Source organism: Rhinolophus sinicus, chromosome 7, assembly GCF_057876585.1.
Source record: "Rhinolophus sinicus isolate RSI-liver-muscle chromosome 7, RSI-T2T, whole genome shotgun sequence".
Classification (NCBI taxonomy): Eukaryota; Metazoa; Chordata; class Mammalia; order Chiroptera; family Rhinolophidae; genus Rhinolophus; species Rhinolophus sinicus.
In genome coordinates, this window is record NC_142507.1 from 48,917,917 (window position 1) to 48,945,302 (window position 27,386).

General features: G+C 40.0%; 1 protein-coding gene across 4 annotated transcripts in view; it reads right to left on the minus strand.

Annotated features, from left to right (window-relative positions):
- Nucleotides 1–27,386, minus strand: part of SPAG17 (sperm associated antigen 17) — a 163,016-nt gene that overhangs the window by 73,871 nt on the left and 61,759 nt on the right. For all 4 annotated transcript variants that reach the window (XR_016021765.1, XM_088799522.1, XM_088799521.1 and 1 more), the window contains exons 8-18: nucleotides 23,933–24,094; nucleotides 22,740–22,812; nucleotides 22,418–22,530; nucleotides 17,519–17,656; nucleotides 17,318–17,431; nucleotides 16,570–16,720; nucleotides 14,867–15,094; nucleotides 14,553–14,771; nucleotides 8,263–8,324; nucleotides 7,564–7,677; nucleotides 1,486–1,640 (exon numbers count right to left, since the gene is read on the minus strand). Coding sequence is in view for 3 of the 4 variants with exons in the window: in XM_088799522.1 (XP_088655648.1) it covers nucleotides 1,486–1,640; nucleotides 7,564–7,677; nucleotides 8,263–8,324; nucleotides 14,553–14,771; nucleotides 14,867–15,094; nucleotides 16,570–16,720; nucleotides 17,318–17,431; nucleotides 17,519–17,656; nucleotides 22,418–22,530; nucleotides 22,740–22,812; nucleotides 23,933–24,094 (1,529 nt within the window). In the remaining variant the exon portion in view is untranslated. The remainder of the gene's footprint in view (nucleotides 1–1,485; nucleotides 1,641–7,563; nucleotides 7,678–8,262; nucleotides 8,325–14,552; nucleotides 14,772–14,866; nucleotides 15,095–16,569; nucleotides 16,721–17,317; nucleotides 17,432–17,518; nucleotides 17,657–22,417; nucleotides 22,531–22,739; nucleotides 22,813–23,932; nucleotides 24,095–27,386) is intronic.

A 27,386-nucleotide genomic window follows, 5' to 3' on the forward strand; every position in this document is an offset into this window, starting at 1 on the left:
TGAAAAAATAAAGCTAGATGGATTCTATACTTATATTGCTTCACAGTTCTCTTTAACTCTCGATCCTTTTTAAAGAAATCAAATGAAAATTGTAGACTATGAATTGTCGGTACTCCACATCATCATCTGCAAGGTCAAAGACACCTCAAACTCAACATGCCCCCCAAACGAACTTCGGATCTTCCACTCCAAGCTGTGCTCAGCTTTTCAGCTTAGCTGATGGCAAGTCTCCACTTCCAGTTGAACGGGAAGTTACCCTTGACTAGTTGTGTTTCCTCATACTCCTTGTCCAATCTATCAGAAAATCCAAATGATTTTTTAAAAATATATATTTGAAATATATTCACAATCTGACCACTTCTCACTTCCTTTACCACTATCTTCCCGGTCTCGGCCACTGCCATCTCTTGCCAGGACTGCTACAATAGCCTTCTAGCGGGTCTCTCCGTTCCTACCTTCGACCCCTGTAGGCTATTCTCAACACAGCAACTGGAGAGATGCTTTTTTTTCTTAAGTCAGACTGTGTCCCAGAATCCTTACTATTGATCTGTGATGGGGGAACACAGACTCATAAAGACAGCCAAATCAGCATTCAAGTGAGATGAGAAAGTAAGGAATACTTCAGCATGCAATGATTTAGCAAGTTTGCCACCCACAGACACTTCTCAAAGAATGACTCCCAAATGTATTCCAGCTGCATTAAAAAATAAATTGAAGAAAAAAGACAACATGGGATGTAAGGAAAAGGGTTGAAGAAAAAAGAGCAAAATTTATAACTATATGCAAACAACTATTTATGCTACTTATTTGTGATTAGAAGTATTACTGTACAATCAGAAACAAAATTTCTAGATAATTTCAAAATGGGAGGTAGAAGATTTGTTGGGAGTAGGTGAAAATATGTTAAAAATTTTAACATTTTCTGCAAAAGGATTTTCCTGTGTAGATAATAACCTCACCTACCAGTAATGACATTTTACTCTCTTCCTTTTAAATTCTTATACCTTTAATGTACTTTTCCTGTCTTTCTTTCTTTCTTTCTCTCTTTTTTTTTTTTTTTTCTGTGAAAACCACTGATTCCGACTTCTCAGATTGCTGGAATGTGCTGCCCTACTTTTGAGCCTTCCCCAGATGAAATGGAGTTATCCAAAACCAGCACGCATAATGTCCTGTTTTGTAGTGTCCACGTGGAATCTTTCAGAGGTAGTTTTACTGGAGTCTAAACAAATCAGATATAAGGTAATGACACGTCCACTAGACTCCACGGGACCAGGGATGTTGTCTGCCTTCTTCCGTGATGCAGCTTCAGCGCTCATCCCAGAGGCCGGCACACCTGAGACCTTCCGCTTGCTGAGCTGAACGAAGGTACAGTACGTACCATGCAAATGCATCATGGCGTCAAACCACCTAGCTTATTCTACGGAACTAAAAAACTAAGTAACTAACAAGCGCACTAAACTAAGATAACTAAACGAAGCTGGTTACCTGAATCCAACATTGGAGTGAAGGGCCACACTCCACCCTTCACAGTGCAGACGCTGTGCATTCATTGGGTTGTGAAACACCAACAGTAAAGAGTTGTCTTGGGTGTGGTAGTAAGAGTCGATGCACCTGTACTGCTGATTTGCTTCCTGAAGAACCTGCAAGTCAGAATAATTGCATTGTTGCATCTCTTTTTCCCGAAAGAGAGGACTCTTGCTAGAGCATTTCTCTGTCCCCCTGTCTTCCTCCCCTATCTCCACATGGTTAGTCAAGACGAGAACGCAAGTGGGAGATACTTTTGGGAGCATTTCATCAACTCTTCTAGAGAAAACAAATACTAGGCCAGGCATAGAGGCGTTTGCTCAAATGTTTTTCATTAAGGCTGGGAGATAATAATTAAGGCAAACAGTTATGGATTGAACATTTTCCATGCTTTCATTGAGGTCATCTCATTTTATCATTAAAAAACCCAGATAGATAGATATGATTATTTTTCCCATTTCAAAATATGAAAACCCTCATTTTTTCAGCATACATTTGGGGCCGAGAGAAGATAAGAGGTCTATCTGTCCAAGAACACAGTTTACATGCTCTGGTGCCCCGGCTCATAGCCGTTTTCTGACTCTCAGCGTCACCAGTTCGAGTCCACAGACTGCTCTCTGGAACACCAGGCTGTGTTATAAAGGAATGAGCTGAGCAGGCTTTCGGAGCCATATTGTTTCCACATGACTTCTGACCTTGGCCTTTTCCAGAACATTCTACCTATGGCATGAAGTAACAGCCACCAGTAGAGGACACAGTGGACAGCTGGCTGTCCTGTTTCCTTATCATGTCCATCAACATGAGGAACTATGTCCACAGGAAAATAAATTAGACAACTGCAGGATTCAGTTTTTGTTTCCATTTTCAGCATCAGCCTGGGGTAGGCAGCTTTTAATTCTCGACCGTTCGGATGATCTGAAGGCGTGGGATTGCACATTACGTTAGGAAAGGACAGTTTTCCTTTTGCTTCACTTTGACGTGGGCAGCATAACCAAAATGACACATTTACTCCTCCAATCTGATCACTCGTATGAGTGTCTTTATGAAGTGGCATTTAAACTTTCACATCTGTTTTCTGAGAACCAATATAAGAAACACATAGGTGGTGAATAATTTTGCATCTTTTTTTTTTTAATAGGCCACTGCTTTACTTTGAAAGGCAAATTCCTTTCAGACTTTGAACCCAAAAAACAAATAATATATTTATTTATGATGAACACGTATCCTTCCTTCTAGTACAGAGTTCTGCAATCTTTGCGTTTTCATATTTATTTTGGCTGCTGGGATACACAGCACTAAGTTTCTCAGAGCTAATGTTGCCCGCGGTGTTTGAGAAGTTTTCATATTATATCTTTCTTCTCCCTTATCATACCTTGGCTTTTACCTATTGTTCCGATTAATATTGTTGGTCTCATTAACTCATGAGCTAACTCTTTCCTAAAAAATAAACACCTACTATGTGCCAGGCACTGTGTAGGTTCCAGGAAAACAAAGATGAGCAAGACAGGTAAGATTTTCCTCTCAAATCTGATTACAATTTTGAGAGATCATTCTGGAGTTCCATGAGGTGGTCTAAGAGGATGAAATTGATGGGACATCTGGGAAGTAGGGAATGGATCAGAGGAGGGCAAGAATGGAAGCAGGCTGGTGATTAGGGGGTCACTGCAGCAGAATAAGAAGATGGTAGTCGGGTTACAGTCTCAATGATGGAAATGGTGAAGACCGTCAGGTGTACCCCTCAAAACTCGATGACGAATCAGACATGCGGGATGAGGAACGGCTGAGATAAAGGGTGACTCTTAGCCTCTTGGTTTGGTGGTAACATTTTCTGAGACGGATGAGGGCAGGAACATGCTTAGGTAGGAAAATTAGGAGCTTCCTTTGTGCAGGGCACTAAATTTGAGATTCCTATAAATAATTCAAATTTGGAATTTGGAGTTAGGTGTTCCATTGTGTAGCTCAAGAGGGAGATAATTTGGAAGATAAAGTTTTCGGAGTCATTAGTATTAGGTCCTACATAATAGATGAAATCATTAAAAGAATGTTTACAGAAGAGAGAAGATGGGTCAGAGGTGAGACTTGAGGCACTTCAATACCGGGGGTGCCAAAAAAACCCGTGCACAAGTGGACACTTTGGTCAGCGTTGCTCAAGCAGTCGTTCACCGTAATCAGAAGTGTCTGGACGCTGATGGGAACCACTTTGAGCACCTCTTGTAATTGCAGAAGTCAAACGTGACTTGTATTCATCTTTTGTTATTGGTGTATATTGAGTATTACAATGTTAATAGTTTTTTCCTTTCTTAAAATGTGTATACCTTCTTTTGGCACCCTCTGTATTTAGATGCTAGGTGGACGAGAAGTATTCAACAGAATTCCAAATGGAGCACCAAGGAGGAACATAACATGGTGTCTTGGAAACCACGAGTGAAAAATGTTTCAGGAGGAAGTGGTCTACTCTGTGATGCTGTTAAAAGGCCAAGGACGATAAAGAAAGATAAGTGTCCAATAGATGTGGCAGGAAGGTTATTGGTACCCTTGAAAAGTGCAGCTTCATGGAGTGGACTTGATTTATTTCGAGCCCAATCAAAATAAAATAAGGTCTGAAATGAACTTCCAGTTAATGATGGAAGATTCACCACATGCACTCCTTAACACATCACTAAAAAAACAGTGAAATTATTGGTTTTTAATATCACAAAGTTGAAGGCCATGGGAGAGGAGACAAAGGCAACAGCATTTTAGTAGCTAGAAAGCAGAAGGATACGTTGTAACTGACTTAGCAGAACACAGAAAGACAAAATCTCAGATTAATTTTGGGGGAGACCAGAAGCAACCTTATTAGTGTGCAGAAATGCAGAAAGGCTCAGAAAACGGCAGTAGTAGGCACCTCTGAAAGTGGGGTGAAAACGGCATTGAAAATAAGAAGATTGGTTTAAAATCTTTTACGGAAGCTTTTAGGGCCCATGGAAGCCCTCGACAGTTCTGAGCAGCCAGTGGCAGCCCATCTCCCACCTCAGGAGAAAGAGGAAGGATTATTATCTCCGTCTGGAAGGTGACCCAGTGGATTCTAACCAGAGGGACCCTCAGCACTGCTGAGGAGAGAGACACTACAGGAAAAAAATGGAACTGCGCAAAAGTCGAATTCAGCATTGTCCAACGAAAATATAAGGTGAGCCACAAGTGTGAGCCACATGTGTAATTTTAAATTTTATAGCAGCCATATTTTACAATATTATCATTCAATATGTAATCGATATAAAAATTGTTAATGGGATATATTACCTTTTTATATTAAGTCTTTGAAATCTGGTGTGCACAGCACTGATAGAGCTAAGTATATGTCAAGCACACGGACAGCACATCTCAGTTTGGATGAGCTACATTTCAAATACTCAGAAGTTACACATGACTCGTGGCCACCACACTGGGTAATGCAGATCTAGAGACTGAAGGTAAGAAGCCTAACTGCCTTTCCCCCATCACTCAGCTCCCAAAACCCTGATAGGGAAGCTATAGCTTTCAGACAAAAGATTAGGTTTGTTTTGTTTTTTTCTTTTTCTGGAGAATCTAGATGGCCAAAGAGTATAGACCTAATTAATATCCCAACACCGGTGTGTCTCGCAAGGAAACCATCCAGCCAAAGCACCCAAAAACGAAGCCCAGTAACTGACAACGCCCTGACTCCCTGAACTCATGAAGCACTTCCTATGATATTTTTAGTGTCTCACTGTTAATATGAACAAAGAGGCAAATAATATTGCTCTCTAATATGAAAAATGGAAACGGCAAAAAAAAAAAAAAAAAAAAAAGAAAGAGAGAGAGAACTTGGGGTAAAAGAGATAATGCAGGGAAAAAAACACTAAGACTTCAAAGGACTTTAATATCCTCTTAGAAATAAGAGAAGATATGGTATCACGGAATGCGAACAGGATGCTATAAAAAGGTAATTTAAAATTATAAATAGAACTTTAGAAAATGAAAACGATAATAATAGAAATAGGAGACTCACTAGAAGAATTGGATGAAAGCTGAGCCATTATCTCCAGAACAAAGAGGCGAAGTGCTAGAAACTAGGAGGGAAAAGGTAATGAAATTGGTCCAGGAAGCCCAACACCAGAATGACAGTTGTTCCAGGAAAAAAAGAATAGAAAAAATGAAGCGGATAAGATTGTCAAAGAAATGATTATCGAACACTTTCCTGAATCTAAAGACAGGAATCTGTATTTTCCTGGGCTCACGAGTACAATACTGGGAAACACTATAGAACCACAAAGAACATCAACAGAAAATCTTGACCACTGAAACAAAGAACAGGTCTTAAAACCCTTCAGAGAGAAGGAGAAAAACAGACTCAAACGACTGATCGGGGATCAGAATTTCATTGATTTTTCTCAAAGCAAATCCGGGAAGCTACAAGACTATTGAGGAATGCCTTCAAAATGTTGAGGGATCATACTTTTTAACTTAGCAGTTGACATAAAGTCAAACTGTCAGCCAAATATAAGGGTATCATTAAGATGTTTTTAAATATCCAATACCTCAATAATTCACCTGCTATAGATATCTTAATTCAGGAATCAACTGGAAGAGGTGGTCCCCTAGAAAAAGAGAGTAACCCAAGAGAGAAGACGACGTGGGATTGAGGAAACACAGTGTCTCACTGGAAGGAGAGGGAAAGGATGTGGCCAGGATGACACAGGAGGGAGCTCCCTGGACCACAGCTGTGCAGCAGGCCCAGAGGGCAAGCAGGAGTCAGAGCACATGGGAGAGAGATCACTTAGATAATAAAATTGATAGAATACTTGTTAGGTTTGGATGTTTTAAGAGGAGCTTGACTCTTTGGTAGAGTTTGGGGATGAATGATGGTACATGCACAATAAATTATACAAATAAAAAAATGGGAAAATGAAGTCCAGGAAAAATAGAAACGGTCAAAAAAGGAAACGTAATCATACAATACAACACAATTCGGCTCTGAATAATATATATACAATTGAAATAAATATTGAATATAGATCGGGCGCAAAATCATGGTATAGGTAGCAGTGTCAGAGAATGGCACGGAGAAGTGCTAGGGTCAGTGCAGGAGTGCAAGAGGAAGTGTGTACGCAAGCGTAGTGTTGAAAACAAAAAACGAAACCAAATATACTTGTTATTTAGAGATAACTGAGTTAACAAAAGAAACAGGTAAATGGCTGGAGGGTTTTTACCTCTGGGAATTTAGGCATGGGGCGAGGGGTGGGAGGCAGTTGCTATTTTTCATGACTCTTGATAGAACTTTCTGGCTTTAAAAATATGTGGGTGTAAAACTTTGATAAAAGTAAAAGTGAACGGAAAAAGACAAAGGGAGTCCAGGTTTTTGCACAAGATGTACACAACAGGAGCTAGTTTCAGGATGACTTGTTTTTTTGCATAGTGGTTAGGAGCAGAGATATGGGGGGCAGATTTCCTAAGCGCTTGTCCTGCTTCTCTCCCTTACCAGCCATGTGAGCTTGGACAAGTTACCAAGTTACCATTGGTCCAAGTGCCTCAGTTTCCTACCATTTAAATAGTTTCCACTTCAAAGGATTATCGAGAGGATGAAATGAGCTGAAATACATCTTAATCGTTGCCTCGCATATGGTAGGTGCTCAATAAATGTTAGCATCGCAGGTTCCATGGGCTTGTTGATTGCATCAGAAAATATTTGGAAGTGTAGTAAAAACTGAACAGAACTGACAGGCAATATGGGGAAAAAAAAAAGAGGTTGCTTCCCAATAAAGCCTGACGTTTTTTTAAAGAAAGTATGTGCAGCAGTCATGTGCCTTTCTCGTTTTCTTAAAAGGTTTTTATAAAAACCTCCCTTTGGAAAGTACATTTTAAACTATTTTGGAGATTCCCGGGGCGTGTGTGCGTAGCTGAGTCTGGGAATAGACTCATTTTATAGCTGAAGCAAACGGGAATATCGATCTGAACTAGATCTGAGGGTGACCTAGGAGTGAACTGCTCTGTGTCACACCATGACACCCCAGACCCATCCAGCTCACAGCCCATTAATACCTGCAGTAGCACTTTTGGTTTAAAATGTTCGGTGAAACTCCAGTCCATGAGACTGCGTAGCTGCATTTTCTTGATGTCTTCCAACTCTGCTTCCACAGGCATCTTCCTGGGTTTCTAAAAAAATGACGGGAATACAATTGCAGCTTTCATTTGTGTAAGTCCAACTAGAGCCCTCTTGCACTCCATTAACAAACCAGCAAGCACTCCATCTAATTGGGGAAATCTGCATATGTATAAATCCATATGGCAACATTTTAGGAGAACTGCTGCCAGGAAGAGTATGCCTTTGACTTTTTTTTTTTTTTATGGGCAACATAATCTAAATATTTTTATTGTTAGGTTATACTCTTCTGAGTCCTGTTAGCAATTATAGGCAGGTTTTCTGAACTCACTTCAAGACAGTATTAGCTCTCCATGGCTGTATGGTCAGCAGGTGTTTGTGAGGTTGCCAAACCACAGTGTCTAGAGAGGAGCACGGAGCTGGGAAGTTTCGCTTAACCCAGCGAGTGGAATTAACTCCTTTCTCTCCAGCTGGAGCTGGCCTGGGGCTGTCTGAATAAGGCCGCTCCTTCCTTCTCTGGCATCTGCAGTCTCCTGCTCAGCATCTCTCTTTTTTTTTTTTTAATGTTTCTATTCTGGGTCACGGTTTCCTCCGATCATCTTACTCGCATCTACACTTTTAGGAAAATCATTTCTTACCTTTTCAAGAGACTCAATCCTTGTGACTGCTTCGTCTTTGATCTCCTTGTTCGTGGTCTGCTCTGTAAATCAAAGACACCAACATCCAGTTGTGTTTGGCCTTTGTTCTTGCCTGTGTCAGTGCTTTGCCTTTTTGTTGCCCATTTGATCTATGTTTCTGTGCTGAAAAGGTAATTCCTGAAAGGCGTGTTTCATGCCTCCAAAAAGGTGTTGGTGTCAATAATTCTAAATCAGTGTCCACCTAGAAAAGTTACACTAAACCCTTTGAAAAGAACCCCGATTCCTATCATATCGGATATTCTGCCTTCAGACTGCATGGCTCCCTTCTAACAACGTATCTTTACAAATTGTAAATATTTACTGCTTAAAGTGTATCAGCTGCTTCGTACACACTGTCTTGTCATGGTGGCAGCTGTCACAGAGCCTTGTCACACTTCTGTGGGTCATGTCTGTGAGTGACAGGCAGGGTCAGGGGTAGGGGATATATGGAAAGAACCACCCGATAAATGTACCTCCTGTAGACAATGACACTATTTTACCATCCTGCAGAGCTCTTTGCCCACTCATTAATCATGTGTAAAAGTAAAAACCATTTAATGAGCATCTGTAGATTTACAGATGGAGTTTAACAAAAGTTAGTTAGATGAGTAAGTGAATGGATAGTTGGACTCCATGGCACCATAGCCCCGGCCAGTATGAGTATCCCTCATACGCCGATTGGGATTGAGATACCATGTTGGTTTTGCTGCAAACAGCCGCATTATGGACAGAGAGACAGGCTAAGCTGTTGATTTCTGCATCACCAGGCTTCAGTACGTTCTACTGTTAACAAATGTTAATAGACAAAACAGGTACTTTGTTTGTTTAACCTGGATAAACAAACATCTTTACTGTGAACCTCTCAGATTTGTAATATGCTCTTGCGACTGTGAATCTCTACTGGAGAGATGGATACAGTATATTGCATGTTCTAAACCTGACCAATGAAATGAAGAGGAAATGAATCCTGTAACATATTCACGGTGCCACTGAATAACTGAGCCAGCATGACTTCTGGTCGACCTTCGAATGCTAGACGATTAATTCCTACAGTGTAAATCATATATGAAATGGCTCCGGCCGAACTCTCCAAACGCATCTCTTCCCACAATCCTTTGCTCATTCCACTCCAGACTCACTGGCCTGCTTGCTGGAGCTTGAGGTTTTTGCACTTGCTTTTCTCTCCGTCTGGCATGCTTTGTTTTGAGATAGTCACCTGTTTCAAACCCTTACTTCATTCATATTGTTGAATAACTGTTACTTCCTCAAAGCCTTCTGCCTCAGACCCTGCTTTATATTTAATCATAGAGTTTATCAGTACCTGATACTGTTCGTTTATGTCTGTCTCTCCACCTCGAAGTGAATTCCTAGAGAATAAGAACTTTATCTTATTGTCCCTAACTGAACCCTGAGCACCCAGCACATGGTAGGACCTCAGTAAATTTTTCTGTTTGATTGAAGGGGCATTGAAATTAGAAATGTATGTAGAGAGAGCAGAAATGTGGAAGAAACCCTACAACCAGAGCTTATTTTGGGGTCAGCATAAGATTTGTGGCAAAGAGAGCCATATCTGGGCTTCTAGAGGGAGTAATTATGTCTAACAAGGAGGGGCCAATGTTTTTCTTTCTTTTGAGAGCATAGCTACTTACATTTTCACTACTCGTTCCATTTTGCCTTGGGCTGGTGAAGGTGACAGCACGAATGTTCCACTTTGATTTAGAGGAAAACTATAAAGTCAGTTCAGTTCAGTATTTATATAAATACATCCACTCAAGAGAAAACTCAGGCCAACTATAACTCTAAATAGACCATGATGTCCCATGTGTCCTTGAAGCAATTGATATGAAATCTGTGGAATAAAAATTATTCTACTCTATGGTCTGCCAGATTTCCGGGAGATTTGATATTCCCTTCTGTAGCTAAAGATCCAGCAGAAAAAGTCTCCAGTTTAGAAAATACATTCTAAAACATGGTGCATCAGTTATTTTGTCAAAGAAGAGGACATTCGAAAACTGCTCTGAACTCTTTATTTAATAGTAGAGTAAAAATCATTTTTTTTCTTTCTTTCTGATTTCTGCCTTCAACCGCATAACCCTCTGACAGTGTGATTCAGTAGTTTTTGACACATCTGGAAATGGATGCGTTCTCATCCCTTTGAAAAACAGCTTTCCTAATCTGTTTTACTTTAGAGATAACAAGATCCCTCTGCAAAGCAGTTACTTTATTAAAAAAACACCCAACAAGCATAAAGGGCACATCTAAGCCTATGGCCTCACGGTTATCAAGTCTCAGGTTTTTCATAAATATCCAATAGGCCCTGTCAAGTTCAAAAACAGTCTCAGATGGAAATCCAGTGTTTGGTTAAGAAAGGCACAAATATTCAGCCCTTCATGTCCAGGAACAGGCTTTTATATGTATTTGATGCTAAGACGGTTGTGCAGGAAATACATGAACAATTTCTGCTTTGTTTAAAGAGATTTAGAGTGGCTGCTTCAGAAGTGTGATCAAGAGTTGAGGGGAAAATGCAAGACAAACAACAACGAAAAATTCCTTTGTACCCAACAGCCACCATCCTCAACTGCCCTCCCCCGTCAAATGTAAGAGTTCCTCGCCGTGCGCCAACACAGACTATGGAGAATCCCTGACAGGTTGTGGGTTCAGATCTCAAGACTGCTCAGGCTCTAGGATCCACTGATAATTTTCAGTCCTGATAATTTGGAAAGTTGCTGTAATTATCTACTTTCCACCAGGACCCAGAACGCCCACCAGGTGGCAAAAGTTGCCTGAGGAAACCTATATACCAGTTGCTCTAAAGAAACCAAACCAAACCAAAACACTAAGAATAAAACCTCAGGTCTTCTATCTCCCCCGGCTTATCCTGGCTCTATATCAACTCAAAGTGACTTCATTGTCATATGTTCTATTTCCACAGGATGCACTAGTGCCGCAAAATCCCAGGTTAACTTATATGGCTTCCTTTCTTTGGTGAGCTAGGCTAATAGGTAAAGGTCCTTAGAACAGAGAAATAGGGAATCAACCCTAGGAAGAAAGGAAGGAAGACCCAAAATTGGGACAACTATTAGCATGAAGAAGAGACTAGGAATGTGGCTAAAACACTGGATGCATCACAAGAAATCTCTGGCACTGAGGGAGACAGAAGACAGGATGGAGGAAGCCTTGGTTTGGCGGGAGATAGCGCTCTGTTCCCATGTGCTTGAACACGTTACTTAACCCCTCTGAGCCTTTGTCTCCTTGTCTTTAGAACTGGGACAAGAGTCTCTTCCTCATAGGCTTGACGTTTATGTAAAGTATGAGTTAATACATGTAAAACATGTCAGGGCGATGTTAAATTAATGCTATTTCCTTCCCTTCTCTGTCGCCCTCACCCTCACTTATCAGCCCTACTGACAGGCAAGAAGATTGTCCCTAAATTTACTTCATCGATGATTTCTTCTTCTGTCCTATTCTAGATAAATGAAAATGGTAAGTTGACCATTTAGTCAATACGGAATTAACATCTGTTCTTTTGTGGCACTGACCACTTCTTGTTTTCAATGCTTTAAAAATTATAAAATATAACACATACAGAAAAGTACATAGAATGTAGATATTTGGTATAATGAATAATGATAAAGCAAAGTCCTAGCACTCCAGACATCTCATTGTATCCTTTCATAACCACAACTTCCTTATTAAACTTTCATATTGATGCTGATATTTTTGTGTGGATTATTTTGGGTTTTGTACATACACAATATTTACAAATAATAATGGTTTTGTTGGTTCCTTTCCAAAGCTTACACTTTAATCTCTTTTTCTTGCCTTACTGAGTTGGCTAACATCTCCAATGTAACATTAAATACAAGTGTCGATAGTAGATAGCTGCCTGATCTCAAGGAAAATCTTCCAACTTTTTATCTTCATATATACTGTTTATTGTAGTAATTTTAAAAATAACTTTCGCAAGGTAATTTTCCTTCTATTGCCAGCTTGCTAAGATATTTTTTTTCATAAATTGCTGTACAATTTTAAGGGCTTTCTCTGTTTCTATTGAGATGATTATAATTTTTCTCATTAATGTGCTGATAAATTATATTGATTTTTACAACGTATTTTTTCCCTTCTATTGCTGTTATAAAAACAACTTGTGTGTGATGCGTTATTACCATTTTGTATATTGCTAGATCAGTTTGCTTATGTTTATTCAGGATTTTTGCACCTATGCTCATGAATAAGTTTATTTTTTTGTTGTACTATCTTTGACAGTTTTATTATAAGGTTGATGCTACCTTCATAAAATGAGTAGGGAAATATATCCCTTTTTTCATTTCCTGGAATAATTTTTGTTAAGATTAGAATTCGGTTTTTTTTTAAATGTTTGTTATCACTAGTCAATGAAATCATTTGAGTGTGGCAAGCCTTATTTGAGAAGATTTTAATTATTGATTGAAAGTATTTAAATGACTACAAGACTGTTCAGGTTTTCTATTTCTTTTTGAGTCACTGGTAAGCTATACCTTTTTAGTAATTTGCTCATTGGAATAAAGTTGTTTATGTCCTCTTACTATATTTTCAATTTCTGTAGGATCTAAGGGAAATCTGTTTTTTTATTTCTGATATGGTTTTATTGCTAATATGGCTATTTATGCTCCCCTCTTTCGTGATCAGCCTTATATAAAGTATTTATCATTTAAAAAAATCTTTTCAAAGAACAAAACTTTTGTATTGTTTTTCTTTATTACATCTATATTTTCCATGTCATTGATTTACTCCTATTTTAATTTTCTTTCCTTTACTTTATTTGAATTTATTTTGTTCATCTTTATCTAACTACTTGAAGTTGATTAGCTAATTTTTAACTATCTTTATTTTTTAAAAAATGTATTTATTTAAAGCTGTAAGCTTCTCTCTGAGTATCTCTTGCTGTAGCTGCATTGCATTCTACAAATTTTGATATTCAGTATTTTAACTACCATTCAGTTCAAAATATTTCCTAATTTCTATTGTGACTTTTTCTTCAACCTACGCATTATATAGAAGTATATTTCTTAATTTAAAAATTTGGGGATTTTTCTCATTATTTTTTTTATGATTGATGTCCTCCATAATTTCAATGTGGTCTGAGAATATACTCTGCAGTTTTTGATCTGTGAGTATTTGTTGAGACTTGTTTTGTGTTCTAGTATATGGTTAATATTTTTAAGATACACATATTTATGAAGCTCTAAGCAGCTGTAGTATTACGGAGGCTTTAGTTAGGCATATGAATTATTGTAATTAAGTAGCAGGGAAAAATAACCAATGACATAAAGTAAGCTTAGATTAATTATGACTATGGGGATACTAGGGAGGCATTTCTAGATGGACACATCCAACAAAGCCTCATGGAGGTGCCCGTTCAACCTAATCATAATCCAAAAGAGAACCCTAGGCAGAGGGTATGATGGGGGAAAGGCGCAGAGATTGGGAAGAGCAGGCTGCGTAGAGCAAATAGGGCCTAATTCTGTTTGACTAGAGCATGGGATGAGTGAGCAAAAGGGAAAAAGTGGGAAGCGTTTTGGAAAAGGAATTTGGTGCTATTGGAGAAGCAGGTACAGCAGGCCAAGGAGCTGGGTTCTATTTTACAGGTAGTAGGGAGCCATTGAAGGTTATACACAGGGAAGTAACAGGTCTGTATTTCAAGTAATTAATCTGACAGCCACGTGTACATCAGTTGAATAAAAATGCAGCCTAATTCTTCTACGCTCCTATACCTCCAAATCTAAAAATATTTATGAATCTATATTCTAGAATGAGAGTAATTACCTGAGCTATAAAGAGGAGAGGAAAAGCATTGCTGTTCCCTGAGCACTGATTTGGTACAAAGCTCTGTACTCGGCAGTTCATTAGGTTATTGTACGTAATTTTAAAAATATTTTTTCATATAATCGCAATAACCCTGTGAAACATTAATGATACAATTTTAACTATGTTTGTTTTAATTACATAATCGATAATATGTTTTAAGCAGTTACAAAATGCACTACGTTTACTAAAGTAAGAGTGGACTAAAAGGCTATAGGATATTTTGAAAACTTAGGATTGAAATAATGACTTGCTGAGTAACAACATTCAGTAACAGAGTTTAACCAAATAACTTAGTACACAGGTTTTCAATTGAAATAGGGAGGAATAATGCATCTTGAATCCTTTTTTAAGTTTATACACTCTTAATACAACCTGTGTGTGTGCATGCACATACACGTACTTACCCAAAGGGTCAGGTTGGACCTGAGTCCTCACACTGGTCTCCTGCTCTGACAGCCCTCTGTTATCAAGCTCTGAAGGGTTCTCATTATTTGGGTGAGAATGAGTCATATTGTAGGCATCAGGCTGACTGGGATCCGAAGGTTCTTTATCGAGCTCATCATCTTGCATAGATGTTGACCAATTCTGATCCATAAATAAAACTCTATCTTGGGTTTCAATATCTAATCAGTGTAAAGAGGATCCATGAAATACCATGCTAGAAACATTGACAACCATAAAATGCAAGAGTGCCTTCTGTCCCCTCCATGCAGTATACCTGTCTGGTGTCTGGCCTGCTGGGTGTTCATTTTGGCAATGTGCCATTGCCGTATCTGCTTAGCAAATTGGGCAGGGTTGTCCCATGGAATGTTGAACATCTCCGCATCTGTCCGATCCATCATTTTAGAAGGCTTTAGTTTCCCTTCTTCATCAACCTCGGAGAGTTTTAGGCTCTCAAAGGTAAATACTTTGAAGGCTCGTTCTACTTCATTCCAGCTCAAGGTTTCTGTAAGAAAACAGGACCCGTGCTGCTAGGAAAGCTCTTATTACCACATGGTACAGGGCTGACAGAGGGGGAGCCAGGGAACCATCCACCGGAATGAATGACAAGAGAGTCACACCACGATGGGTGTTGACCTGGCCTTAAACACGGGCTCCACAATTTTGCAACGCATATGGAAGGTACCGAATAATAAGAAAGCCCCACAATCAGAATATAATTTATCATGATAATGCTCCCAAATTGCTTCATATTTAGTCAATATCAGGTGTCCAGATTAATTCACATCGACTTTCACAGGGTACCATATTGGTTGAATATGGTTAAAACTTATCCTTTTTAAGCAAAAGCACTGTTGCTGCTGTTGTAATTTAAAACAGAAAAATTACTTGTATGCTGTTCTATTCAGTAGGTTTTCCTCTTCGTTAGGACTCAGGAAAGGCCTCTTTCCACCCACTTGAACTGGTGAGATTCTTTCCATAATTTTGGGCACTCAAAGGCTATCAGCTTTCAGTGGGCTCTATTCATTTACGTATTTATCCTTTTACGCATAAGTATATCCATCCATCCACTCGCTCACTCACTCCCTTTTGTTTTCTATGTATTAGGCTTTGTCATAGGTGCCTGAGACTCAAAGAAAAGATTTGGTTCTTGCACTTTAAAGGTTTAAGGTTGAGGGGTGGGAGGTAGGTATTAACAAATAATCATGTATATCAATGTAAAAATATTTTGTAATTTGCTTCGAGTTAGAGAAGAAATGAGAAGGCAGAATCTGCACGCGTGTTTTTCTAGGTCAAATGCTTCATGTCAAACAAAGATGTCTATGTAACTTCTTAGTACTTCCTATACGTAGGAACGGATCTGCATATTGCCTCAAGTGGAAACAGCATCTGTTTTAGGAAATGATTTTCTATATCGTCCAATCCCAGTGAACTCTGCAATGGGAAGCTGATTTTAGATATTTTTAATGACCCCCCTCTTTCCACCATCCTCTGAGAGCATAATACGGCCCTTCCTGTTGTGAGAGGAGATTAATTTGAATCAACACACGCTCAGCCCCTCACCTCTTAACACGTTGCGTACGGCGGGGTTTAAATCCCTTGTGAAGATTCTCGTGATCCGTATGCAACGTGTTAACTAGGATAGGGGTTACCACGTCATCCCCAATGGTGTCAATGAGAGGATGTGGGTTTAGGGGTGCGGAGAAGGAGAAAATAAAAAAAAGACCATTTTGGTTGTGGCAACACAGTGGAAAGAAAACCCAGTGCATCAAACTGAAGAATGTTACAACACACTGTAGCAATCACAGATGCTAACGACATTCTTCAAGATAAGAAAACTGTAGTCAATCAAAATACCCACCTCATTCTCTAAAAGGTCTTTCAACAATCAAAATACTTTCTGCAAACGGGCGTACTCTTTTACGGGCACAAGTGACCGTAAATGGATGAGGGTAAGCCAAGACAAAGCAATGTACTCACCGTTTGTACAGAAGTGCATGAGTTCATGAATTGTAGCCAGACGTTTGGTGCTGTTCCATGGTGGCGGCAGAGGGAATTGAAGGAATTCCCACAGTGGCGACTTGGACTGCATCTCCTGCTCAATTTGAACTGGGTCAAAATTCTTCTGGTTCTGATGAAAAGCAGCAACATGACAGAAGACATTAAAGTAAGCTGTTGAGTGCCTTATGCATATGGAAAGGGCAAAACATGATACTTTCACTCTCATTATTTGGGAACAGGGGAAATCATTGGTAACTGGGGAAGACAAACTATTGGTATTTTGCTGAGGGTCGAAAAGCTGGTTCTCCCTTTGCCAGCGGTTCCTGGTGCATAGAAATGACAGGTTCTTCACTCCCAGTGACAAACTGCCAAAGTCTCATATATATTCATCTTTCCCTCCCGAGATTTTTTTCTGGCCTCCACTAGTTGTACATATTCGCACATATTTAAAGCAAATAACTAGAAGGTTTTAATGAAAATTCGGTGTCATTACAATCAATTTAATGGCCAATTGGACCGCTATAAATTGGGTAAGTTTCCTTTGCGGATGTAACTTCTCCCTTATCCATTTCCATTTTCTGTGATCTCACATTGTAAGAAGGTACCCATTCTGTATAGTATTTTTAATCAGCTTTGGTAATGCTATCAAATTAAGATTTGTTTAACTGAATAATTACAAACAGGCTTTCCTGCATCTGTTAGCCGCAGGGTAACCGGTTATCATCACCTTCAGTGCGTACTTCTTGTGGGTGAGTGTGTCGTGATAGTTCAGCAGGAGAGGACCTTTGGGCACTGGTTTGCTTTCGTTCTCTTCTTCAGATAAAAATATTTCACGGAGATTCTATTCAAATGGAAACAATATTGATTGAGAGAGAGAAGCCATACTTTTTCAGAGCGTGCAAGCACGTGGTATCTCATGCCCTCTGACCTTTTTCTCCCTCTCGGTGAGACAGAGAGAGGGCAGGATGGACACGATGTGAGCTGCGATTCTGGGGTCCAGCCCATCTGCTCTGGGGGGTGGCTCCACCAGACTGGGTGGGACGAGGTCTTTTTCAGTCGCCACAACCTGTTGAGATAAAGAATTGGGAGGAATTGGTTTAATGGTCAGCTCTTCACTGATATATGTATTTCCACTGCTCTTAGTAAAAGCAAGGCAGTTCCCACCAGTAATATACAGTGATTCCACAGAGTGGCAATGTATTAATAATTACCTGTGACTACCAAAATAAAAGGGAAAATGTTTACAATGCCTGCATTCAAGTAGATGATTTTAATATATGTATTCGAGTAGATAACACAAAATACAAAAAGCAAACAAGAACATTTACTAGGTAGAAATCAAAATAACAATATACATTTTTCTTGATGATTTACTCTTAATCTTAAAGCACTCAAAACTGTGCTCACACCCCTTATAAATATGTACTGAGTGCCAACCACATACCAAGCACTGTGTGTGTATCTTCACAGACATTACCTCCTTTGAGCCTCATAGATATAATTTCCCCTTTTACACAGGAAGAAACTAGGGTGAGTGAAGTTAGGTGAATAGCTCAAGCCCAAAGTTACTGAGTGGGAGGAGCTGGGGTTCAGGTCAGTCCTTTCTTTATTCAAGAGAGAAAAGTTATGGATGGTGAGATTACTAACGGGTAATAGTCTCCTTTATATGGAGAAAGTGAGGTGGAGCAAGATTAAATGCCTTGTTCATTTGACCTGGTAAAAAAAAAAGAAGTTGAAATATAATCAAGATAGGCACCAATGTGTAGTTTTCCTCTTCACCTTAAATCCCACGATCATCCCCTGAGATTTCACGTCCCTCCACATCCCTTTTCAACCTTGCAATTTAAGACATTTTGACCTACATACTTATTTTTGTAGAGGATATCTTGTGCACTATAGAATGCTTAGCAGCATTCCTGGCCTCTGCCTATTTGATGCCAGTAGCACCCCTCAAATGGTGACAACCAAAATGTCTGCAGACACTGCCAAATGTCCCCTGGGAGGCAAAATCACCACCTGTTGAGAATCACTGCTATACCGATAAAAAAAACAGCCTCATCCTTTACCTTTTGTCACCTCCTGACTTTCTAGAGTCACTCATGTCTCCACTTTCTACCTTCCGACCAGCTCTTGGACCCACTCCGATCATAAAAGACCACTCAAAACTGTTCCATCTCTGAAATGTTAAATTCTAATATCCCAGTTTATTGAAATCCCATCCTATTCCTCTTACATTTCAATTGTTTCATCCCCTTAGTATCAAGCATTTATTCAGCCAACATGTATCTACTATTGGGTGCCTTCTATGTATCAGGCACTGAGCTCACCAACTGCCCCTTTGGTGCCTGGAACATAGTAGATGGTTAATAAATGTTGCTTTGAGTTGAGTTGACTAAAATGAGAAAGACTAAGGTAAATACAATGATGATACTTCAAGCTCTAAAGGGCTTTTAAGCTTTTACAAATGTATTGATATAGTAAAACCGTTGGTCTTCCAAAAACCTTATGGGGTAAATGAAGGTAATCGTGAGTGTGCTGACATAATGGGTTAGAAAACTACACCAGTCAACACAAAAATGTTTACTGGCGGGAACAGAGATGAGTGTCTGAAAAGGACTTTAAACATTTTAATATTCCTTACACTGGTCCATAAAGACCCTAAAAAGAGAGATAGAAGAATGTGTTACATCCATGAAATAAGAAGAGCAACAGGCATTTATGAAAAGAAACTAGAAAATTTATAAATTAAAAATGTTCTTGTTGACACAAAACTTCAATAGCAGACTGGATTCTACTGAAGAATGAATTAGTTGGAAGTTAAGCTGGAATCCCCACAGGGATAAAATTGAAAGAAAATTGAAAAGACAAGGAGGAAACTCTTGCAACATCCACCTAATAATACCTAGGATAAGTCAGTAAGATAAATAATATTTGAAGATATAATTGCACTCAGCAAACAATCCTCAGTGTCTACTATGGGTTAGGTGTGGTTACTGGGTGCTGAGCATACAGCAATGACCAAGATTAGACCAAGTCCCTGCTCGCATGGAGCTTACGTTCCAGTGAGAGGAGGAAGATACGACACAAAGCAAATGAATATATTTTTAAAAGAGTAGTTGCTGATCAGAAAATAAAACAAGGTGATGTTGTAGAGAACGCTGTGTGTTGTGGGCCTTCTTTAGATCAGGTCCTCAGAGAAAGCCCATTTAAGGAATGCCAAGTCCACTGGGGACGGAATGGCAGGGAGTATCCATTAGGCAGACATGTGGGAGCAAAACTTTTTAGGAAGAGAAGTTGGAGTAAAAAGCTATGGTGGAATTAAGTAGTGTATTTGAGGAAAAATCAGAAGGCCTACGCAGATGACGAACAGTCGGTATGTGTTGGGGGAAGAGGTAAGGTTGGGAGTAGGAAATGAGATGACAGACATAACCCAAAACCATATTTTTAGTGTCTTTAAGGAATTTTAATTTTACTCAGAATGTGATTGGAAGCAGGTTATAATCCTTTAGATCACAATGACAATGACAAAACAAACAAAGCCATATCTAGACATAGCCCGTGTTATCAGTTACAAAGAGAAAATTCTAATAGCTGCCAGAAAGAAAAACAGGTTACCTACCAGGGAAAAAGTACAGGACTGACATTAGACTTCTCATCACCAACCTTATAAGGAAGAAAATGAAGCAAAATGTCATCAACATACTTTCCCACTCGTACTGACTAGGCTCAAAAGCGATTTCTGCCACTTAATACGTGGATAAGTGACTTGACCTTTTTATGCCTCAGTTTCCTTATCTGTAAAGTAGGAAATAAAAATAGTTCCTGCTTCAGAGGGTTCCTCTCGGGATTCAGTGGCTTAATTACTAACAAACTCTTTTCAAATACATATAGAACACTCCCAAGAATTGCCCACGTGCATCCGGTCAGACAGGAAATTAAAAACATTTTTAACATGCAGGCCATCTTTACTAACCATAATGCACAAAATTAGAAATTGACAATCAACAGTGGGAATAAAAAGAAAAGGTTTAGAACTGAATACATTAAACACGTCAGGATGTAGCCAAAAAAATACTCAGAATGAAATGTATAGCCTTAAGTAAAGCAAAATAGATTGAAGTAAACCAAGGAAGCTTTCAATGAAAATGAACCCAAAGAAAGTAGAAATGAAATAATGAAGATAAATGAAAAAAGTAAAACAATACAAAGTAAAAAGGCGTTGATCAATGTGTTTCATTGTGATCATTTGTGATCATGGGATCATTCTGTTTAAATGCTGGTTCTTTGACAAGACCAATATAATTGATATACCATTGACAAAATCGTCAGAGGACCTAAAGAAACATTTTTTCCAAAGAGAATATACAGATGGCCAACAGACATATGAAAAAATGCTCAACGTCACTAGTTATTAGGGAAATGAAAATCAAAAGCACAATGAGATACCACCTCACACCTGTCAGAATTGCTATCATCAATAAATCATCAAACAACAAGTGCTTTTGAGGATGTGGAGCAAAGGGAACCCTCGTGCACTGTTGGAAGAATTGCAAATTGGTGCAGCCACTATGGAAAACAGTTTGGGGGTTCCTCAAAAAATTAAAAACAGAATTACCATATGACCCAACAACTGCACGTCTGGGTATTTGAATGAAGAAATCCAGAACATTATTTTGAAAAGATACATACACCCCTATGTTCATTGCAACATTATTTATAATAGCCAAGATATGAAACGAACTTAAGGGTCCATCGATAGACGTTGGATAAAGAAGATGTGGTACATATATACAATGGAGTATTACTCAGCCATAAAAAAGAAGGAAATCTTGCCATTTGCAACACTATGGATGGAACTAGGAGGCATTATGCTAAGTGAAATAAGTCAAACAGAGAAAGAAAAATACCATATGATTTCATTTATGTGTGGAATCTAAAGAACAAAACAAACAAACAACACAGAAACAAACTCAGAGATACAAAAAACGAATTTTGACAGTGGCCTGACAGGAGGGGTGTTAGGAGCTGGGTGAAAAAGGGGGAGGGATTAAGCAGCACATACTGGTAGTTACCAAATAGTCACCAGGATGTAAAGTATAGCAAAGGAATATAGTCAACAATATTGTAATAACTGTGTATGGTGTCAGATGGGAACAAGACTTATTGGGGTGATCACTTTGTAAGGTATATAAATGTCTAATCACTATGTTGTACACCTCAAACTAATATAATATTTTCTGTTGATTGTAATTGGAAAACAAATTAATTCAAAATGAAACAAAAAGGAGAGGGCACAAATAAATAACATCAACTATAGGAAAGGAACATAACAGGATACAGAGGTAATTTTGAAATGCATATAAATGAATAAAGAATGTTGTATGTTAAAAACACAAATAAAATGAACATTCTTATAAAACAAATATTGATGACTAAAACTGGCCTCAGAATTAGAAAAATCTGATTGAATATGCAAGAATAAAGAAATTTTAAAGCTAGTTAAAGACCATTAACCACCCCATCCAGCTGTCCAACTCCTCTTCCATTAAAACGACACAGACAGTTAATTTTAAGGACATATCTGCTAAGACTTCAGGGACTCTTACATGGCTGTTCCAGAGCACAGCAGAGGAAAGGGGCAGAAGCTGATAACCAAAGTGAACTTGAGCTTTATCTAAAATGTTCTAATCTTTGCACAGGAGAATGCATTCAGGCATTATATATGGAATTTTAACACAGTTTTTATAAAAACGAAAGCAGAGAGAGATGAAGGGACTGATCCGCGGTTACCCACCTGGGACAAAAGCCTCCGAGTGTATCCACCTACCTGTTCCAGCATGCAGTGCAGCACCAGAGGCACAGAAACGAATTCTTCTGGAATCTGATTGAGCAAATCATTGTAATACCTCATGTCTACTTCAGCTGTGATGACGAAAGCCGCTGTAAAACAGACAAAACATCACAGCTCAATTGAGGTGTGTTCTCCATTTCTTCCATCAAAATTTCATCCATCATTTTACACTGTGACCATGCTCTAATACGTGTAGGATCTGTAGGTGGAGGGACGGCTGAAAACAACACGGAGAGCAGCCGTCTCTCCTTAAAACACCAGCTTGTGGAGACTGTCCAGCAGCAGGTTTCATACATGCCTGATGGTGGTACTTGCAGTTCTTCATTTTGTGCTCTCTTCTTCCCAGCGATTGGAGCAACCAATTGTGGAGCCTAAAAGAAGAAGAATTAAAAAGAAACGGCTGAGATATCCAGTTGGGAGATGCTTTCATGAGATGCTGGTCTGATGGGCTCTGACAGGATTCTGAGATGGTAAGATTATGTTCACAGCACAGAATCACTTGCTGATATTAGGCTCAAACTGAAGGGTTTTGTGTGAGGCAGGAAAGTAGTTAATGTGCACAGACACTTTGCAGTGTTTCCTAACAGAGCTCACTGAGCACCTGCAGGAATGTGGTGGGGAGATGCTGCACTAACAATCAAAAAGGTTTTCTTCCCTGGGTCACTCAGAATCATGCCATTCCCCCGCTTAGAATTCTTCAGTGATTCCCCATCACCTTCAGGATAAAACTAAAGCTCTTTTAACTCAGCACCAAAGAGCATTCTGGCCCCCACCTTGCCAGCTTTCGTTCTGGTCTGGGCTGTGGTCTGGGCTTGTGTCCTAATACTTCTTTCCTTTGACCTCCATACCTGTGTACATCCTTGCCCCTTTCTTGAGAACACCCTTCTGCTCGTTCCCCCAGGCAATTCCTACTCAGCCTTCGGGCATCACTTACCCTCACGGTCTTCCTGACTCCTCTCTCTCCTTCCTACTCCTCTCCAGGTTGGGTCAGGCACTACTTTTTATCACTTCTACTGCAGTCTCACCTGACTGTTCTCACAGCACTCATCATGCTATGTTGAAACAACCGCTGGCTTGATTGCTGACCCCCTTGAAAATTAATCTCAATGAGGACGGGATGGGTCTTATTCATTACTGCACTGCCAGGACCCGACACTGTGCTAACACATGTAGGTGCTAAATAAGTATCGTGATTAACTTACTGATGACCCTCCTGTACCAGAGGTTATTTACTGTACAGTTGGCTGAAAATACTGTGGCATCTCTGCATGGGGCAGGTAGCTGGGAAGTCTCTAAAACACCCACCACATAGGTGCCCTTTAATACTATCCCTAGGGGCCTTTCCTTGTTCCCACCCTCACCTATTTAATCCCATCAAGCAGTATTGCTACAAGTATTTATGCAACTTTTTTCTTCATGTTTTATAAACGTGAAAATTAAGTTGTTCAGTTAACCCTTCAACCCACTAAAGACATACGATTACATGCCTACCTCAGAAACCGATGTGGCTTCTAAGACAGGTTTCTCACAAACCACCTGTGGAACATGAATGAGCTGCATGCTTTTCAAATAATGCTGGTGCTGCCTTTTCCAGTCCAGGCTGTCGTACATCAAACAGGCAATGTTTTCAAAAATGTCGGTGCCCAATTCCAGCTACAGGTGAGAGAATTCATGACCATTAGGTATTCGTTTTGTATTGTTGGCATCAGACATACGGTTTGCATCTCCCTTAACAGCTAAACCGATCACTTTTCACAGGCAAGCACTTCCCCAAACCATCCCAGCTCTGGTGACCGAGTTTTCATTTACTGAACCCTTCTTGTCCACCTCCCTCGGAGGGCCTTACTGCTGCAAAAGCCTACTTAATGCTTCAACTAAGTGAAAAGCAGCCTATTCATTAGTTACACAGTGTGGCCTGTTTCTAGGTATTTCAATTCCTAAAACAACACATTAGTTAGGGAACTTCGATATCAGCCCAAGACAAGCTATGGTGATGTCCTGCTTGGCTGTGGACGATTAGCATCATCCATTCAAATACGCTGCAGTACGTGTGCAGTCGGTATTTCTTCCTTTCCTCCCTGGCTCTCTTCTTTCTTTTCACCTGTGCTACCTTAAGGGGGGAAAAACCCCCTAAGACATTCTGACAGACTACTGCTTCTATAATAACCACACTTTCATGATCTGGAAGGCAAGCGATAGACCAGATACCTCCATTACCTGGGCTTTATTTCCAGAAGTAAATGGCACTGTTATTACTAGGTCTGTCTGTTTAAAAGCAAAGGAGGACTAAACAGGCTCATCCTACATCTGAGTTGAAGAGGAAACGTGGGGTGACATACTCTGTCTCCCCAAAAATAAGACCTAGCCGGACAATCAGCTCTAATGCATCTTTTGGAGCAAAAATTAATATAAGACAAATCTTATAGTATCTTATAGTAAAATAAGACTGGGTCTTATTATATAATATAATATTCTACTGGATCTTATATTAATTTTTGCTCCAAAAGACGCATTAGAGCTGATTGGCCGGCTAGGTCTTAATTTTTAGGGAAATATGGTAGTTGCTGGTGGGGCCAGTGAATCTCAGCCTGGCAGGAGTCCAGGGACGTGTCTAGTTCATAGCCCAGCTACCAGTCTGGGAGTCATGTGCCCACTCTAAGACAGAGTGTTCTTCAGCGAAGCTTCAAGCTGGTATTCTTTGCCCAAATTCTGGCACTAAAACATGTTTTTGTTTGTTTGTTTGTAGTTATGAGAAATATAGTTAAACTGGTGGCCAATGGTCCCTTAGCTTAACGAATTAATTTATTTTTAAATAAAACAGGAAATGATATGCTGAACCCCTGCAACTTATTTCAGCAACCAAGGACTAGCTGGAGATGGCACAGATGTCACACAGAGCAGTCAGCCCTTCCTGATGGGCATTTATTTGATGTTAAGCTTTCGATACCTTGGTTCAGCAGAAATACAGCCGGCCCATTTGCAGCCAAGCAGCGAGGCAAAAGACTCCTTGGCTGGCTCCCATCTTGGCTATGAGGCCATTTTCAACTTACAGACGTAGCTGAGAGTGGGACACGGGTACCCAGTCTACCTCTACCAGAAGTAGGTTTATTACTTTAGGTTCCTTACATGATCCTAAGTTTAAGATGAAGTTTGATCTTCAATATCAAATCCAATGGCCTTTCCTCCTGGAACCCAGCTCTGTTACTGAACTGGTTTCCAAAGCTCTCCGTCACCATTGTCCTCAGTGCTGGGTTGTTCACTCCTACACCGTACCTTGCAGAGGCCTGCCTGGGCTCTAAGGGACGGCTGCATCCAAATGCAGAGCAAGCCCTGGCATGAAGATGACGTCCGGTAAATACTTGCAAACTGACCGACACATTAGTGTGTCCAGTTGAGCAGCACAGCCCTAGGTGGCCCTACGTGGCTCCTTAGACCGGTGAGCGTTCTCATTCCTGACCTTCATGGTGTCACCAGACACCCTAGATGTCCATCTTCTAGGTCTGAAGTCAGGAATGTTCCACCAGAACCATTTCAACTAAACGGATACTCTTTTTTTTTTTCAGCATAAAATAAATTTTCTGAACTTCAGAATGAGAGGAGAACTGTTTCCCCAAAACACAAACTTGTGGATGTGGGTTTCTGCTTAGCATAGATTTTACGTTCTAGGGAGAAGAACTGGTCTGTTGGAGAGAAAGAGTAGAATGCTAGCTGTGAGGTGGGATCCTGGGGAAAGGGCCTCTTCCTCAGACATAGCTGCCATTTGCTGATCTAGACTGGTAAAATAGGATGGATAATCTCAGTGCCACATTACTTGGAATGCCAGTCTCACTGGCATAGGGAAACATACTGACCCGATTTTACATAAAGCCTTAAAGCACAGATGGCAGTGGATTCCTTCCTGAGAATTTAGGTTTAGGGGGCAGAAAACGAAAAGCCAAAATAGAAAACATGAAGATATCTAGATGAAGGGGTGGAAAGAAGCAAAGAAAAGGGAGTCTGGAGTAACCAGTTTTGTCTAGAACAAGCTTTCCTCTCACCCACAGCTTCTCCGTGTTCAGCTGAATTTTCCACATATAGCACCAAGCTAATATTTACTCTTACTGTGGCCAGGTATCAGACCTAAGTGTCCTGTTTCTACAAAGTGACAGCTAATGCCTTTTGTTGACAGTCTTTGTAGTTCACACTGATTCACGCATTGCTACTTATTCAAATGCCATCCGTCCTTGGAGGTTCAAATCTGAGCCTCCCTCAACGTTTTCACTTTCTTCACCAAGTGCACGTCTATCTCAAGGTAACAGAATCAGGGACTCTCATAGTGAGAAAGGTCCACGCTCCCACCCAGGCCACAGGCAGCCTACCCTATAGCTCAGAAACGGTTCTAGGCTTTGATCTCATTCTCCTTTCAGTTAGTTTTTTTTTTTTTGCAGCGATCCTCAGTCACTGTCCACAGCCAGCCATCTCCCCTCTCCCCACACCCCAGCTCCCTACAGAGCTCTCACTTCACGTGGTTCCTCCCCAGACTGTTCTTTCCGTTCAGCTCCCTGGATGCTGAAATGTACCGCCCTGCAGGGGCTGCCATGCTCCTGGGGCTCCTGTTTGTTGGGACAGAGGATCAACCAGAAAGAGTCCTGAGAGGTTTTTTTTTATATAACAGGGATGCTTCGGTATCTTCCCCAGCATCCATGATAAGGAGTCACTCCACCTTTTTTTTAAACAAAAAAACACCCTCATGTATTCAAAACACCAGGGCACAGAATTGCAGCTACATAAGACCAAGCACCATTCCCAGCATTCTGCTTTCCACTCTCTTGCCCACATTTGCTACTTTTCCAAGCATCCCATTTCTTCTTTTCCTGAACGAATAGGAAGCTTAGAGTGTGCGCCCCCTAACAGAGCCCTCGGATGTGTAGTACCCTGGACTGCTTCTCTGTTTCATGCTTTTGGT